The sequence below is a fragment of the Pyricularia grisea genome (genome assembly GCF_004355905.1).
Source record: "Pyricularia grisea strain NI907 chromosome Unknown Pyricularia_grisea_NI907_Scaffold_7, whole genome shotgun sequence".
In the NCBI taxonomy this organism is placed as follows: domain Eukaryota; kingdom Fungi; phylum Ascomycota; class Sordariomycetes; order Magnaporthales; family Pyriculariaceae; genus Pyricularia; species Pyricularia grisea.
In genome coordinates this window covers 651,874-667,319 of record NW_022156720.1, presented here as the reverse complement: position 1 = coordinate 667,319, position 15,446 = coordinate 651,874, and the positions used below count along the sequence as shown (strand labels likewise).

Below are 15,446 nucleotides of genomic sequence, written 5' to 3'. Positions count from 1 at the left end.
ATACTTGGGCTTCTTGGCTGTATAACGTCAACAACATCTGAATACCTAGTAGAGTCCCAAAAGCTGTTGCCAAAATTAAAGATTGGCTTAGTCGCATTGTAAGGAGCACCCAGCAATTGGTTGCAGATCTTGTCTATTCCCAGCACCGGAGTCGCCGAACAACGAATTAAAAATAGCAATACAGTTTAAGTCTGGCACCTCTGACTCGTATACTAATCAGAGTTTGTGAGCAGGTCATGAACAGAAAGCTGTTCAAGATATAATGTCACAGTCCTCAACTTACAATTTCAGTATTTCTTTCAATCATCCATCACAATTAATACATTCATTTTGTTTCGGATCAAACCTTTCACTTTTCAGATTTTCATTTGTTATTTTCATCTTTCAATTTGCACAATGCTTTCCAAGTTATTAATTCCTTTCCTTGTCGCAGGTGTTCTAGCCGCACCTGTGCCCACCGGAGAATATCCTGTCAATTACGTCCACAAGGGTGCCAATGACAAAGAGATTTACTATGTAGGACCGCCCGAGGGTGAAGATAATCACAGGAAACTGAGTACCGTCAAAGAAGGTGGCTTCAATGCCAACAATGTGCAACCGACTCCCAGTTGGCAGGGCTATGCAACCGGCAATCGCGATGTCCTGTTGAAGAAGCCGACGAGAGGGGAAATAATTCAGACTGCGAATGCAAATGGATTTTATGTCGGGCGGCCACAAGAATGGGAAGCTCCTGCGACAACGGCCACAAATCCCAAACGCAAGTCATCGGAGGAATAAGGGCAAGGGAATGCACAGCGCGTCGAGTACCCAAGTTTCAAACTCCCTTCCAGGCGCGCTCTCAACCTTGCCCCGAGGTTCATCCTCCCCAATGAAACAGAATCTAGGCTTGACTTTTACGAGGCAATATCATTGACGAGAAAGCAGTGATAGCAGAATTGAATTGGAGAGATATACTTTGGAACCGGACAACCAAAAGACGGTTCGGGATAGAAAACATGCCACAGTAGGCCATTATAGACTACTATATCTTTGATTCTTTTTGTGAAATGGTTTTAGACTTAAAAAAGGTTGATATTTCCAATTGTTGATCCCATATCCTACCAAGTTCTATGCTGAGATTCTCATGAAATTGCCCAAGGTACCAACTAGGAGACTCATACCAAGCTCTCTATACTGTCCTAAGCGAATAAAGAGCGTTAGGTATGTATGAGTCTCAAAAGACGACTTCTTGATATTTTACATGCATGTGGGCCAGGAAAAGCAAGAATTCCGGTGGACAGATACCTAGTAAAGCTGAGTTTCAGCCTGGATCAGTCAGACGAACAGATGATAGTCGTAAGCCTCCCTACAAGACATGGGATATATGAATTAGCACATCATTTATTTTCCTCAACCTCTCTCAAAAACTCCTCGATCCCCTCGGCATTTTCATGACCTTCGCCCTGAAAGAGCATCCATGCCTCCTCAGCCAGCCTCGCGAAATCCCTCGCCCTAACCCTGTCACCAGCCTTAGAGAAAGCCTGAGCGGCAAGCGTATAGTAGACGACCACCTGCGGGTACAGCCTTTCATTTTCGATGAGCGCTCCCATCTCGTCCACCAGCCGGGTGACCTTCTTCGGGCTTATGTCTTTTGCCTCTCTCAGCCTGATCCCGAGATCGTTGAGCTTCTCGCGTCGCTTGTCTGACAGCTCTACCTCATGAGGAGGAGCAGAGCAGAGCGCACATTTACATTCGAAGCCCCAAGCCCGAAGCTCCTCACGTCTTTGGTTCCTGGAGCCGCCGAGCGTGACGTCTTGGGTGGTGTTAGTGTGTGACGTGTCTGTGCAGAGGGGATGCTTACAGCTGTGAGTAAGTTCTTCTCCTTCTTCTATGTCTCGTAGTGCCACCACCTCCTGAGCCATTGTTTTGGTGTCGTATTTCCAGTAGACGCTGATTTGTTAGCTGCCGTCAGAAATTGATGAATGAGCATCCTTTCATAGCGTGACTCACTTTGGCTGGCAGTTGTGATTTATTCTCTGCCGACTATACGTTAGCGATGCAGTTGAACAGTCTTCCAGAGAAGATAAGGAAAGCCAAACCAAACGAAATAAAATTAAACGGCTACTCACCGACCCTTGAACAAACAATCCCATGTGCAAAACACCCCCCAAGTCTATCCCAAAGATGTTCGTCCGCAAAACATCTTCAATCTGGCTCTGGAACCCCCCATTCCTCGCCAGCGCCATGATACGCCCCTTTTCCTCGACAGGAAGCTGCCTCAACGCCTTATTCAGCAACCTCCTCGACTGTTTCGGACTCTCCACCGCCTCCCAAAAGTCCATCAGCAGCACCAGCGATGGAAACTGCACCATGACCGTCTCCCAACGCCTGATTGCCCTCGTCGCCACCACCCCCTTGCCCCGGCCCGGCAGTTCGCGGATCTCGTAAGGCAGGTCGCCGCTGCTGCCCCCCTGCGCAGCCATCGGGCTCGATGGATGGTCCCGCTGGTGTCGGGGAACGATGCCGTCGTCTAGTGCGCCCGTCAGACTCGCGGCTAGGCCGGGAGTGGTGATGACGCTCATACCATGGTTGCGAAAGGTCGGGTGCGTGTAGAGGCAGTAGGGGTCGGTGGTTTTTGGTTTGTGGACTGGTTGGAAACAACTTGGTTGGTTGGACCACGGTGCCCAGTCTGCTGCTGTCTTTGCGGTCGTGTGGTTGATGGGAAGGGGGCAGTCAGCTGAGGTTGGTGACAGTCCGAACAGGTTGGAGCAGACTTGGTAGTGATGAAATGCTGCCTGGGCAGGACACCAGCCAAATAGGCAGGACGTAGCGGTTGCTAGTTTCATTGTTGGAGAAACGTGTTGATACTCTATCATCAATTTGTTTGATTGCGATTTGAATCACAAACAACACTCGATTATCCTTTATCCTATTTGTTTGACATTTTCCAGTAATCTGTCCTCATCGACCTCGGCTGTTCAAGCAATCATTGAAAAGGTCTTGGAAGCTCTAGGCGGTGGAATGGGAATCTGTTTAGGCTAAAATGCCCCCCGACGCAATGGAGCCCAAGCATAACAGGAACAAATATAACCTTAATCTGGTCACATCCTCGGTGGGCTTACGGTAAGCCAAGTTGAGCGAAAAATGATCTAGACTTCTTCACCCAACCTTTCACTTGCTCTTTCTGATACTGTTGGCTGACTGTTGACAAGGCCTAGCTAGTGTCTTCTGCCATCAAAATCCATTATATTCCAGGTGCGTGCTAGCATAATTGAAGATGCTTCATATTCTTAGGGGACAGGTCCCCATCACGGTTCTATGGCCTTGTTCACTAAACCACTTCTGGTCGATGGATACAGCCTGCTGGAAACCACTGATAGAGCCCCCCGGTTTCCTTGAAAGGTTTGATGGGTTGGGAAAGCCCTAGCAACAAAGGAGAAAGCTTCTACAGTCTCTGGAGCAGGAACCTTTTAGTATTTGTTAACAGTGCTAATCTTTTGCTGATTATTATATCTTGCGCATCCGGTAGGCTGTATAGCAACAATGGCAACTTGTTAGAAGGTCGAATTGACAGCTTAGAGCCAACAGTACAAGCATCAAATGAGTAAATATGAAAAAAACAAGTGCTAATTTAATCATTATCATCCGGGTAAAAGGCTTTGCTTTGTTAAAATATTTATTCTTTGCCCGAGGCGAAGTCTGCCAAAGAGCACTGGAGTTATGATACCTACTTAAGCCATTTTGTTTGCTGGCAAAAGCTTCATCATACGTGTGCCTTTGCCTTAAAACGCCTTTCATGGCTATAAAAAGAGGTAAGCTAGCACTGTTTCTTATTGGCGCTATTAGTCTACCTGCTGCAGTCCGCACCGTATAGTTAAGTAATTTGCCCCCTGATTAATATTGATACACTTCCCCAACGCGTAAGAACTTGGGGTTTAGGACAATGAATTAGCAAGGACTGCTATTCCATTATTTCTGTTTTATCTATTTTAATGTACTAGAAAAATCTATTTATAATTTTTTTCCAGTACAAAAGTCGTGTCGCGTGGATCCATTTATGTATCACAACTAAGGTACCCGCATCGCACCTATATTTATTTACCAGGATATACCACCCAGGTGCGATAGCTATCTTTGTTCCAACATATTTCTTTTTTTTCTCTTTTCTTCTTTTCTCTTCCTTTCCTGGCAAAACCGTGCCTCATTGGGACAACACCCCGATCAAGACATTCAATACTGCCCTCACGTTGCACGCGCATTGGATTGATATCCCTCGTTCAAGGAAAGTAGCCTTTTCCAAAAATGTCGTCAAGGCCTTTCGACAATTGCGCGGATGCATCATCTTTCACGAGCTTCCCTCTATTCGGTGAGCTTCCAGTCGAGATCCGGCTGAATATCTGGCGACATCTCATTCCGGCACAACGCATCATTTCGCTCGTGATCGAGTCGACATGTCCTGACCAGACGGCCGACGGAACCGCGCCCTTGGCCATAACCGGGGCCTACAAGTCTCGCAATGAGCTTGGCAACGTGGTTAGTGGCGCACCGTACCGCATCCGCGTTGATCCATACTCGCGAGATATTCTCAACCTCCTCCTCGGCGTCAACTACGAAGCGCGACGGGTCGTCCTAAGCCACTACCACGTTCATATCCCGACCAAGGGCCCCTTGTCTCCACGAGTTGCCATCAGGCCCGAGACTGATATGGTTCACATCACTCTGGCGTGTTGGAACCGCAAGAAATCCAGCTTGGAGGCTGATGGTGTGGGAACGGAGGTCAACTTGCTTCCCGACTTTCTTTCCGACGCCAGGGCTTACGATACGAACGGGGAAGGCATTTTGCATATTGCCTTTGGCAAGGAGCTAGGGTTCAGCTCTGTACAGCTGCCAATGGGTAAGGGTCAAACCATATGGTTTTTGCCACCTGTTACTAGTTTGCTAACATAATTCTCGATAACCACACAAGATCCTACTGGACTTTCCACTCAAGCCACCGAAGCCATGCGCAAATCCCTGCTGAGCTTCATCTCAGTGACTGTCGTCGTCATTTCGAACTACCAGTTTCGCCAAACGTTTAGCTCGTTGAACTCGTCCGAGGGGCGATATAAACGCTCCCTGCCACTGTGGGCCTCGACCGTGAACCTACAACGACCCCTGGCGTCCGACTCACGCGGTGGCGAAACGCATGAGGAAGAACACCCGCTGGTCTACAATCTTGGCAATATCTCAGTCGCGAACGATCCCATCGCCATGTTTACATTCTGGCGACATATGGAAAAGGCCTTTGGCGTGTCGCAGGCCGTCACCTCGAAGAAGCAGATGGCTGTGGCTTCACGTCCCTGCCCCATCATAGCCACAGCGGCCGGAGTCGATTTCCACCTGCGCTCCTGTGTTGATATGGAACGGTATGTGGCCGCCGAGGAGGTCGAGTGGGATCGGTTGTTTGCGCCCAAAGGCGATGCTACGCAGTTTTCCGCTCGGTGGTCAGCCGAAAAACCAGACTTCACGGCGGCCAAGGCGCGGTCTTTAACGCGGGCGGCTGGTTTCTGGATTGTGCCGGCTGCCACGCTGCAGTTGCCTCTCGCAGGTGGCTTATTTCGCGTCCCGATGGGTAGCAATCATGGGCGAGACCAGAGGGGTAAAGAGCCGTCGCTGGCGTTGTTTGATATGAGCTAGCGGCGTCATTACATGTCTCTCTGGGAGGTGGCGATTGTATCAAAATTGAGTAAATACAGACTATCCCATTGGGGGCTTGAGGACCATGGTTTCATACATGATGATATTATCGGCAAGTGGAAACCTAGGCGGAGCGGATTCGTTCGACATTATCCTGAACTCAATCAGAAGGGGAATGGCTAGACTAGTCACAGCGTCCATACACAGCTTGACAGGCAGCAGTCAGATGTAAGCATTGAATTAATTCCGATCGTCATAGAATTTCTAATGTGAGCACCACATGACACCAAAGCCACAATATAATCCCATGGCCTCGCGTACCTGAATCATTCTTCTAGCCAAGATCATCTCGGGTAAATGTCAACCGGCTAGTCTTGATACCCGATCTCAACCCCCAGCTTCTCCTCCCCAAGCCGGGAAAATGTGACACCAAGATCTCTCAGCTTTTGTTTGCCAAGATATGTTGGCTTCCCCAAGAAATCACTCCACACTTGCGGGGTTTGCAGGCGGGGGTTGCAGGCACAACCAGAGTTGTATTCCGTCCACATTAACCGATTGATTTCCCATTGGCCAATTCGACTTTGGTACCCTTGGGTAGTTCAAGCCGACGAGGTCGATTTCCAGCGGTGAGTCGTCCCGTCATTGAGTTTTTCCGCTGCTAGCCATGTCGGGTGAGAACAGCCCAGAGTCCAAGAGAATGGTCACCACGTGTCGTGGCCAACCACGGGTTTTCATTATTCAACCGGCGGACCTCGCGTCTTCTTCGCGTGTAAGAACGTCATGTACAGCTGGGCATCATCTCGGCTGTCTACCCTAGCACTCGAGCCGGAAGAATTGGGGTAACTACTGGGATGGCCTGCATGTCCCAGAGGTTTTATCAACTCTGTTCCCCCCTCTCCTCCTTGACGCAGAATTTGACCTTTTCGACCACCGCATAGACAGCTTCACTGCCCGTCTCTGATCCGTCTGCCCACGATCAATTATGCGTTTCACCTCGGTCATCCCGCTCCTGGCGGCCTCTGCCGCTGCCACTCTGCACGAGCTCGCTCTTGAGGCGGGTCTGGAGTACTTTGGCGCCGCTACCGATGCCCCTGGTCAAAGAGAACGAGCAGGTTTGAACGCGGCCTACCCTCAGTACGAAGCCGTTCTGCGTGAGGAGTTTGGACAGACGACTCCAACCAACGGACAAAAGGTAGGTCAACCAAATCCCGATTCTTCCCTCAGAGCGACCCGCGCCTCAAGCTCACCCAAACAACCTCCCATTCCCTCCCCCGCCTCATCCCAGTCCTTAGCCCCTCACAAAGCCCCGCTGACATCAATCATAGTGGCTGTTCGTCGAACCCTACCCCGGAGTTTTCAACTACACCGAAGGTGAGATCATCTCCGCCGTCGCCGCCAACAACTCCCAGATCCTACGCTGCCACGCTCTGGTCTGGCACTCGCAGCTCGCCCCCTGGGTCGAAGCCAAGACGGACTGGACTCCCGAGACCCTCCGGGCCGCCATAATCCGCCACGTCAGCACCGTGGCGGCACACTGGCGCGGCCGCTGCGCCCACTGGGACGTGGTCAACGAGGCTCTCAACGAGGACGGGACGTACCGCGAGTCCGTCTTCTACCGCGTCCTGGGCGAGGAGTACATCAAGCTGGCGTTTACCGAGGCGGCCAAGGCGGACCCCGAGGCCAAGCTCTACTACAACGACTACAACCTCGAGTCGGTCGGGCCAAAGAGCGAGGGGGCGAGGAGGATCGTCAGGATGCTCAAGGAGGAGGGGATCAAGATTGACGGCGTCGGAATGCAGGCTCACCTCATCGCACACAACGCTCCCAGCTTGGATCAGCAGATTGCCGTCATCGAGTCGTACGCCGAGGAGGGTGTAGAGGTTGCCATTACGGAGCTCGATGTGCGTCTGCAGCTGCCGGCCAACGAGACAAACCTGGAGCAGCAAAAGCAGGTGTACAAGAACGTGAGTGTTTCATTTTTCTGTCTGCTTGTCTTGACAAACCTTTGGGTCCTCGCTAACCCTTACCAAAGTCCGTCGGTGCTTGTGTCCAGGTCAAGGCCTGCGTCGGCATTACCCTCTGGGACTTTTATGACCCCTTCAGCTGGGTTCCCTATGTGTTCGCTGGAGAGGGTGCGGCGCTTTTGTGGTTTGATGACTTTTCCAAGCACCCTGCCTACGATGGTGTGGTTGAGGCCTTGACCAACGGTACCAAATGTGAGAAGAGCAAGAGGAAGCGATCTCGCATCGAACGCGCAAAGCTGTACTGAAGGTTGAGCTCGTGGCCATGTAGTGGTATCCAAGCAACCTAGACAATTACGGTACTGCGATTGGTTAACATCTAATATCGCCTTGTGAAATCCAGCAGTCACCATAACTAAGTGGGCATAATGTATAGATACCTAGACTAGGCACGACTCTCAATAAAGCACAGTGTACATCTCAACCCAGTTAATAATGGAAGGGAGCTGCCACCGCGATCCAAACATTGATACATCAATCCAGAATAACCCAGCTGATACGAACGGATCCGTCTAGGCACCGGGGAGCTAAACACGATTGGATTTGGCGAAACAAACCCCGGATAGGGGCCTAATATCTGCGTAGTCCTTGTACGCAGTCTTTATCTATGACCTCTTGCTTCTAGCCACTTCTCTGAAATCTACTGCAAAGTCCCTGGCCGACAGGTCGTTACTTTCTGTTGCACGCCTAATTACAGCTGTAAGCACCAAAATCACTTTGTTTCTAGCTACCTAACTCGGAAACCTAGCCGGAAAGGGGAAAGTAGAAGAGGGGGGAAGCGGTCATACAGCATCAAGATTTGACTTACGACAAGGTACATAGGTAGAGTGAGGTTCAAAAAGTTTAAGAAAGCGTCTATAGGTAGTGACGCAATCGCTACTGAAATAATCATGTTGCTGTTCGATTACTGGCAGCAGTGGCGCATTGGCAGCCAGGCTTTCTGCTAGAAAACCCTAGAGTACGCTCCGGAGCAGCTACGCTGGGTTCCTTTATTCACCTTTTGGTTGCTCTGGTAGCATTTGCCACACAGCTCTAGCTTCCTTGAGTTTAATTTTCTCAAAATGAAGGAGGCTGAACTGTTCCACGCGATGGGTAAAGCCGTCAAATCATTCAAAAGTAGAAAAGTCGACATGTCAAACCCAATAAAAATATATCGCGCTCAAGGGGAGAATGCTCGCAGTTCATCCTATATTTCTCAAAGGAACCTGGTTGAAAATCTGTGGAAGAGCATCAGGATCCGCAGATATGATATTCACATGTTTTTTCGCGCCTGTTTCAACTTTTTATTTGCTTGTGAACCGCACATCACAAAATGCAATCACGATGCAAGCTCCTGGCCAACCACGACAACAACCTTCCGCATCATCAACACACGAAATAGTTGCAGGAAAGTATATTCTGTGCCCATTTTCCATTATAAAATTCTTAACCAGCCTCGCCCAGACTCTTTCAATCTCCAACATGCCCCGAACCACATCACACTGACAAGCCACGCAAGCTCAAAGACGATAAAAACTCTCACGATGCCTCTATATTTTCCCACCTGGACAAACCCCAATCGCTGCCGCTGCGACCAGTGCTGGATCGAGTATAGAATCAGACAGCGTGCCAGCCTGGCACCTCGCCCTGAACCTCTCCGGTGGACCCTCGACTACGCTGGCGAGTGGGCTCCCGTTTACGTGGAGCCGAATGCGTGGCGATTGCCTGCCCGAGAGCAGCGACTAGAGGAACCATTATGCGTTGCCGTAAGTTCTTGATCGTACTGCGCTTGTAAAACAAAAATCCTTGCTTTGTTAACACTTGTCTGTTTTGGGACATCAAGGGTCAAGACGTCAACCATGCCAGACAGGACGGAACCAATGCAGTCGCAAGTTCGCATTTTCCCCCCTCCGGCACAGCAACCGAAGCGATATTGCCACCACCACCACCACGTCTCTCACCATTCACAACACCGCCCATTTCGCCGTTGCCCGCCCACCACTTCTTTGAGCCACTTCCACAGTTTGCGCCACTTAACCAAGTCTCTGTGCAACCTTCAGCACGAAGCAAGTCGACTACTCGCAGACAGTTCAGGACGAGGGAACTGCTACACCCGCATCTGTACCCACCCAGACTATACTGGTGGTCTTGCCAGCCCTGGTGCAGGTGACTGGGCGACACAACGAGCAAAACAAGAGGGAGACGGAAGAAAAAAAGGACGCTGCTGACGCCTCCAGGCTTTGGTGCAGTTAACGCACCTGCGGATAACTGGAGCGGATGAGACAGGTTTCACTAAAGTATTGGACAAGATAGACTTTTATCGGTGTTAAAGAAAAGTGGGATGTGTATTACAGGACAAGGGTGCTGGCGTTCTCGTTCTGTTTCTGTAATATCGCTGTATACAGTCAACTACCATTCAAGTCTGTGTTCACCAGCACAAGTCCTGAATCCTATCATTTCCATCTCTGTCAAGGACGAAGTATGCTTCAGGGCAAACTACAACTTTTGCAGTCTTTCACTTACCAACCGAATATTTGCGCCGGTCACTTGCTTTGTTCCGACATGGTCTTTAAGGTGGCAAGGTAAGTTCTAGTATAACCTCTTATGTTATGACTCTGCCTTGCGCAGCCCTGGCACTACGCTCTTGGTTTACTTGTCCACAAAGAGCCGTCCCAGATCATTCTTTTGGGGCACGCAACAGGGTGTCTTCTATCATGGCCCGGCTCTATGTCAGAGTGTTGGTTCGGAAGTATCAACAGGAAGCCACATAAATACAGAGACTTCTCTGCTTTGAGCCTATCGCCGGGGCAACCTGGAAGCATCCTTTAGGCTTGACCAGACATTGGAGCAGACATTGTGTTGAGCAAAATTCTTCTCTTGCCGCCTTGGTGGTTGTAATTTGTCAAGCCAACATAGTGATATTCCATAGGCAGAAACGACAATCTGCACGAACAAGCAAGCACGAAGGAAGCCTGTGGTAGATGACAAACTATGTGCGAGGTAGGTGCGCCTACATGCTAGTTTTGCAGGCTCAACAGGAAATTGAGGTGCAAAACATAGACAACTCAGTTATATGTATATGGAATTACGATGTTCTCGATCACCAAGGAACAGGATATTGTTCCAGGCCGGAAGAGTTTCAGTGATACAAGTCGATATGAGTACGGGCCACCATCTGGCTCAAATTCCGGCCGGACCGAACTAATGGACGGCGAAGCTCTCATTATGCCCGTTTGGGCAGCAGTCCTAAAATTGGCTGAGTGTGACGGCTTTTTGCGTCGCATTACCCTGGTAAAAGATCAAAACTTTGGCAACGTTATGGTAGCTACATCGTTGTGATCTCACGGTTGGACTAAGGGTTGTTCGCTCCGACCTGACCTGGCAAAGCTCTTTCATCATGTCAACTCGAAAAAGTATCAAGCTGGATTAAAGGCCAAGGGTCAGACTTCGCCATACCGGGCGGCCTATTATGCCTCCCGCCGCAGTCTGCGGTCGCCTGGGGCAGTTTATCTCCGTGTAAATATTATGATATTTCCGCATTAATTGGCATAAATTAACTGTACGCATATAGTTATTATTCTCGTGATGATATACGTTAACTGGTATAATTAATTTGCATTGTAATATAGGTTCTATATTAAGTCGCACTTTACTTGTATAATAAAACACATATATATAATAGATTATTCACGACGTTAATGGGAGCTGTTAATAAATCATAAAAATAATTACAAAACGTAAGGCTGCAAATTTTATTTTGAATTATAGTTTTACCTGATCAATTATACGGTTTTTAAAAACGAAAATATATTAATGCAGAGAATTTAAATATATTAACTGGGTTTTAAACCTTGTATTATACTTTACACTCTTCCAAAAATAAATATCCTCTTTAAAATTTTACTTTTACTCATAATATCCAGCATATAAAAGCCGCTTTGTATTTATATAGCCATGTTATAATATAAAGATTATAACATACGAAGGAATACTAAGGATATCACTAATTATTTGTCGATAAAGGATTATCATGCAATAAAATAAGATAGTTATAATAGCCATATATTAAAAGGAATTACTGTTTTGATTCAAAACTATAAATTAAAATGATATATATAAGGGCTAATGAAATGTTACTGTTAAATGGGTTCAGTTGATATTCAACTTTTCATTCTCAACAGCGAAACCAGCAAGTTCAACGTGTCTAACATTTGTCTCATCGCTAAAAGATTTCATGACAAATTCTTTTCCCAAGTCCCGAAATAACTTTAATACCTTTTATTCACGAGGTAATAATTCTACAGCTTAAGTTATCATCGTTTAATCGCTAAAATATTCATAGGATAGAAACGCCGTTATTATGTATTATCCAACCGCCTTTTTTACCTTCGGCTTTATCGCCATTCAAACCCTCGGTATTGCGGCTGATGATGGCCTCTGCTCAGCCAGTCTTGTAATTGATAACGTGAGATATCATTGGAAGTATATTAAACGTGAAAGTTCTTTTGAGATAAAAATTAATGGGCTTCCAATTCCTGTATATGTGAACGGAGACTGTGTAGCTAGTTTAACAAAAAACTAGTAGCTAGTTTTTGTTTGGTTCGGCAATACTAAAACCTATTTCTTTTTTGCAAATTAAATTAAAACGGTTTAAGTAAAAGTTAACATTATTAAATGCGGGTGTAATACGGCGGATATTTTTCTGCCGGTAACTGCTTTTTTCTTAAATATAACAATAACCATATTATTATGGCCGGTTTCTCCAAAGGTTAAGCAAGAGATTCCAAAATAATTGAAAAATATAAATATTTAAGCGTAAAAAAGGGCAAAATATATAATAAATTTGGGTTAAATAAAATATAAAAGCATTAAAAGAATGAAACGTTTTATTAAAAGATGTTAATAAGATATTCAAGGGATTAAAGTTTCATACAGCACTACTCCCATTTAAAAATAACTATTTACGTTTATTATTATATCCGGCCATATATCAAATAAATTTGCAACCCAATAAAGTTTAATTTTATTACAACGGATAAAGAAAGTTAATATCGTAAATCAAAAAGGGTTATAAAATTAAACACCATTGAATAATAATCTTATATGGCCCAAAAAATTACGGCGTCCCAAAACACCTTGGGCAGATTTTATTAACCCATTTTCTTTTATTTCGTTCTTATTTTTAATGTAAAAAAGAAATAATAATAATAAAAGTTATTATATTATGACTAACAACAAAGGCTTTTTTCCAGCCTCCCATCGACCCAATAATGAGTTTTCGAAATTTGGTGGGTTTTAATGAGTCTATTTAACACATTATACAATAAATGGCCAAAATTTTTTAATTAGCTGGCCCAACTTGCACACTGTAAAATATTTTATACCTTTGTACTCAGTACGTTAATTACCTTGCTTTGGCATATTTGGGGGTTTTCTCGACATACTGTTAATGAACGAGCCATTGAAGTAGGGCGGGATCAAGTAAGGACAGACCGACCACAACCCACGTTACGCAACCCAGTTCGGTCGTCACCTTATTTGTAGGTATACCGGTCGACGGAAGCAAGAAGGAGCTTGGTGGTAGGGATACGGGTCGCTATAGGCTACCTCTAGGTTGGAATATCGATAGAGAATCAGGTAAGACACACGTGAGACTCTCCACTCGCCACTGGAAATAGACGTGTGGCTAAAGCGAGTGAGGAATAGAGGCTCGACGTAGCTAAAGAAATCAGCAGTTGGATGTGGCTAGTTGGATCTATGTCTGCAACAATTGGTTCACTACCTTACCTAGTTGAAGAGTAGTAGTAGTAGTAGTAGTAGTAGTATTAGTTAACGCCGGGCTCGGCCCGGCTTGTTAGCCGGCCGTTAGCAACCTCCCGAGGGGTATCTCGGCGCGCGTTCTATCTTCTTTATTTACACAGGGGGAAAACAAGGAGGGCAGAGGCGGATCGTACCTGACCGGGTTCGGGCCCGGTCCTGCTTAGGGGGTTAGTTCACTGACGCGACCCCGTGCCTAAGGTGTACGGAGGGTTCGTCTGACGGCTTGTGCCGTGAGGTGTGGGTGAAAAGGCAATAAATCTATTCCTCGTCAAAGTTCGAATCGCTTACGATCGGTGTCCCTAGGCGTAAAGTGCGTTCGTGGCGCGCGGGGCGCTGGCGGGCCGCTCTGGGGCGGGCGCTGAAATAGTTGGTGGCTATCGAAAACGCCTCAAAACTTTTCGGTTGCCCGAGGCTTGTCTGGAAAAATTTGCGGCGTTGGGCGCGGTCTGGCGGCCCGACCGGCCGGTCGTTGTCAGGCCACGGCCAGTTTCTCCACACCGCCCGCGAAAAGCGGCAATGCACCGGGTGTTCAGGGGAGGTCCGCTTCCAGCACCAGGCACACGAGGTATTTGCATCCTGGTGGTTAAAACGGTCATAATAGGCTTTAAAATCGCCGTGGCCGGTCCTCATAACCAAATAATGGCCCAGTAAGGGTTTTGGCAAACGCAATTCCTCGGACTCCTTTCTTGGTGTGTATTGGAATTTCCATTCCCTATATGCGGGGGACCGTTCACAAAGTTCTTTACGCCACCAATCCTTTTCTATATTCGAAAAAATGGCTCTAAAAACCGTACCGGTACCGCTATACGTAATTTACTAAGCCCTCGGGTTTGGGTCCGGCGGTCCGGCGGAACCGGCCTTGGCCAGCTCGTTAGCCCGATCGTTTCCCGGGATTCCCTGGTACCCAAAACACCAACGGACCCGAACCTCGGTACCTTATTTTCGAAATAAATCGACAAAATTATAAAATTCCAAAAAGGCCCATTGGGACGAACGCGGCGCGTCGCCTCTAAAACCCCAAATAACCGAGATACTATCCACACCAATCCAAATCCGGGCGCCTGGCTGGGCCCTGGCTGCCGCCTATAGCCCTCTTAAAACGCCAATCGCCTCGGCGTCGAAAACGTGGCTTTCCGGCGTAATAAATACGGAGCCTGCGGCAAATTCCAGGCCCGCCCTAAAAACGGCCCATCCGTACCCTATTTGGACGCAATTATTTTCGTATTTTTCCGAACCGTCCGTATATACCACGATATCGTCAAATAATACCATGTCCAGCCATTCCATAAAACGGCGGGCCGCTTCCTCTTTTGGGACTCCTCCGGTGGGGTCAATGCGAGAATCCGGGGCATTGCGAGGTGCGCGCAACTCTAATCTCCGGATCCGCGGGAAAAATTGTGCAGCCGTTTGCAGGGTCGTGGCCGAATGGCCCGAGTTGCGGGCACGAGGTGTTTCACGCAGGCGGCTGACAAAGGGGTGCCCCTTATCCGCGAGCCTTAGTCGGGCGCCGTATTTCAGGCGGGTGTAGGCCAGCGCGACGCGGGCCGAGGGTAATCCTGCGTCCCTGAAAACAGTGGACGAGGGGGTGGTTTTATACGCCGGGAGGATTGCCCGTGCCGCTAAAACCAGCGGTTTGTTCAATGCTTTGAGAAGTCCTCTTTGCTTATGCGCTGGGTTATACCATACCTCGGCTGCGTAGGTGGCCGATGAACCCACGCATACCACCGCTACCTTACGAAATGCAGCCGCAGGCGGTCCGTATTTTACTGCCCCAAAACTTTTAAGGTAAACAGCGACCGCCATTGCTTTGGCAGCCCTTTCGGCCACGTGGCGGCGCCCGTCTAGCCGTCGGCTAAACCAAAAACCAAACCAACGCATGCCCGGGTAACGCTCGGCCCCGGAGGCGCTTTGTCCGCGTCGACCGCCCGGTAGTTGGACCGGGGTAACCGTTCTACCATTAATCCGGATTTC

The 15,446-nt window shown here is 48.1% G+C and overlaps 4 protein-coding genes across 4 annotated transcripts; 3 read left to right on the top strand and 1 right to left on the bottom strand.

Moving 5' to 3' along the window:
* Positions 1–396: 396 nt before the first annotated feature.
* PgNI_09232 (uncharacterized protein) lies at positions 397–777 on the top strand (the record flags this gene model as incomplete). Its single annotated transcript, XM_031129219.1, has 1 exon — positions 397–777. One exon carries the CDS (start codon positions 397–399, stop codon positions 775–777), a length of 381 nt encoding a protein of 126 aa, XP_030978223.1.
* A 599-nt stretch (positions 778–1,376) lies between these two features.
* PgNI_09231 (uncharacterized protein) lies at positions 1,377–2,825 on the bottom strand (the record flags this gene model as incomplete). Its single annotated transcript, XM_031129218.1, has 4 exons — positions 1,377–1,792; positions 1,841–1,929; positions 1,990–2,015; positions 2,109–2,825. The coding sequence occupies 4 exons, from the start codon at positions 2,823–2,825 to the stop codon at positions 1,377–1,379; spliced, it is 1,248 nt and encodes a 415-aa protein (XP_030978224.1).
* Positions 2,826–4,281: 1,456 nt separating this feature from the next.
* Positions 4,282–5,655, top strand: PgNI_09230 (uncharacterized protein; the record flags this gene model as incomplete). Its single annotated transcript, XM_031129217.1, has 2 exons — positions 4,282–4,873; positions 4,946–5,655. The coding sequence occupies 2 exons, from the start codon at positions 4,282–4,284 to the stop codon at positions 5,653–5,655; spliced, it is 1,302 nt and encodes a 433-aa protein (XP_030978225.1).
* Positions 5,656–6,430: 775 nt separating this feature from the next.
* On the top strand, positions 6,431–8,100 carry PgNI_09229 (uncharacterized protein). Its single transcript, XM_031129216.1, has 3 exons — positions 6,431–6,847; positions 6,981–7,619; positions 7,688–8,100. The coding sequence occupies exons 1-3, from the start codon at positions 6,638–6,640 to the stop codon at positions 7,922–7,924; spliced, it is 1,086 nt and encodes a 361-aa protein (XP_030977735.1). The 5' UTR covers positions 6,431–6,637; the 3' UTR covers positions 7,925–8,100.
* Positions 8,101–15,446: the final 7,346 nt, after the last annotated feature.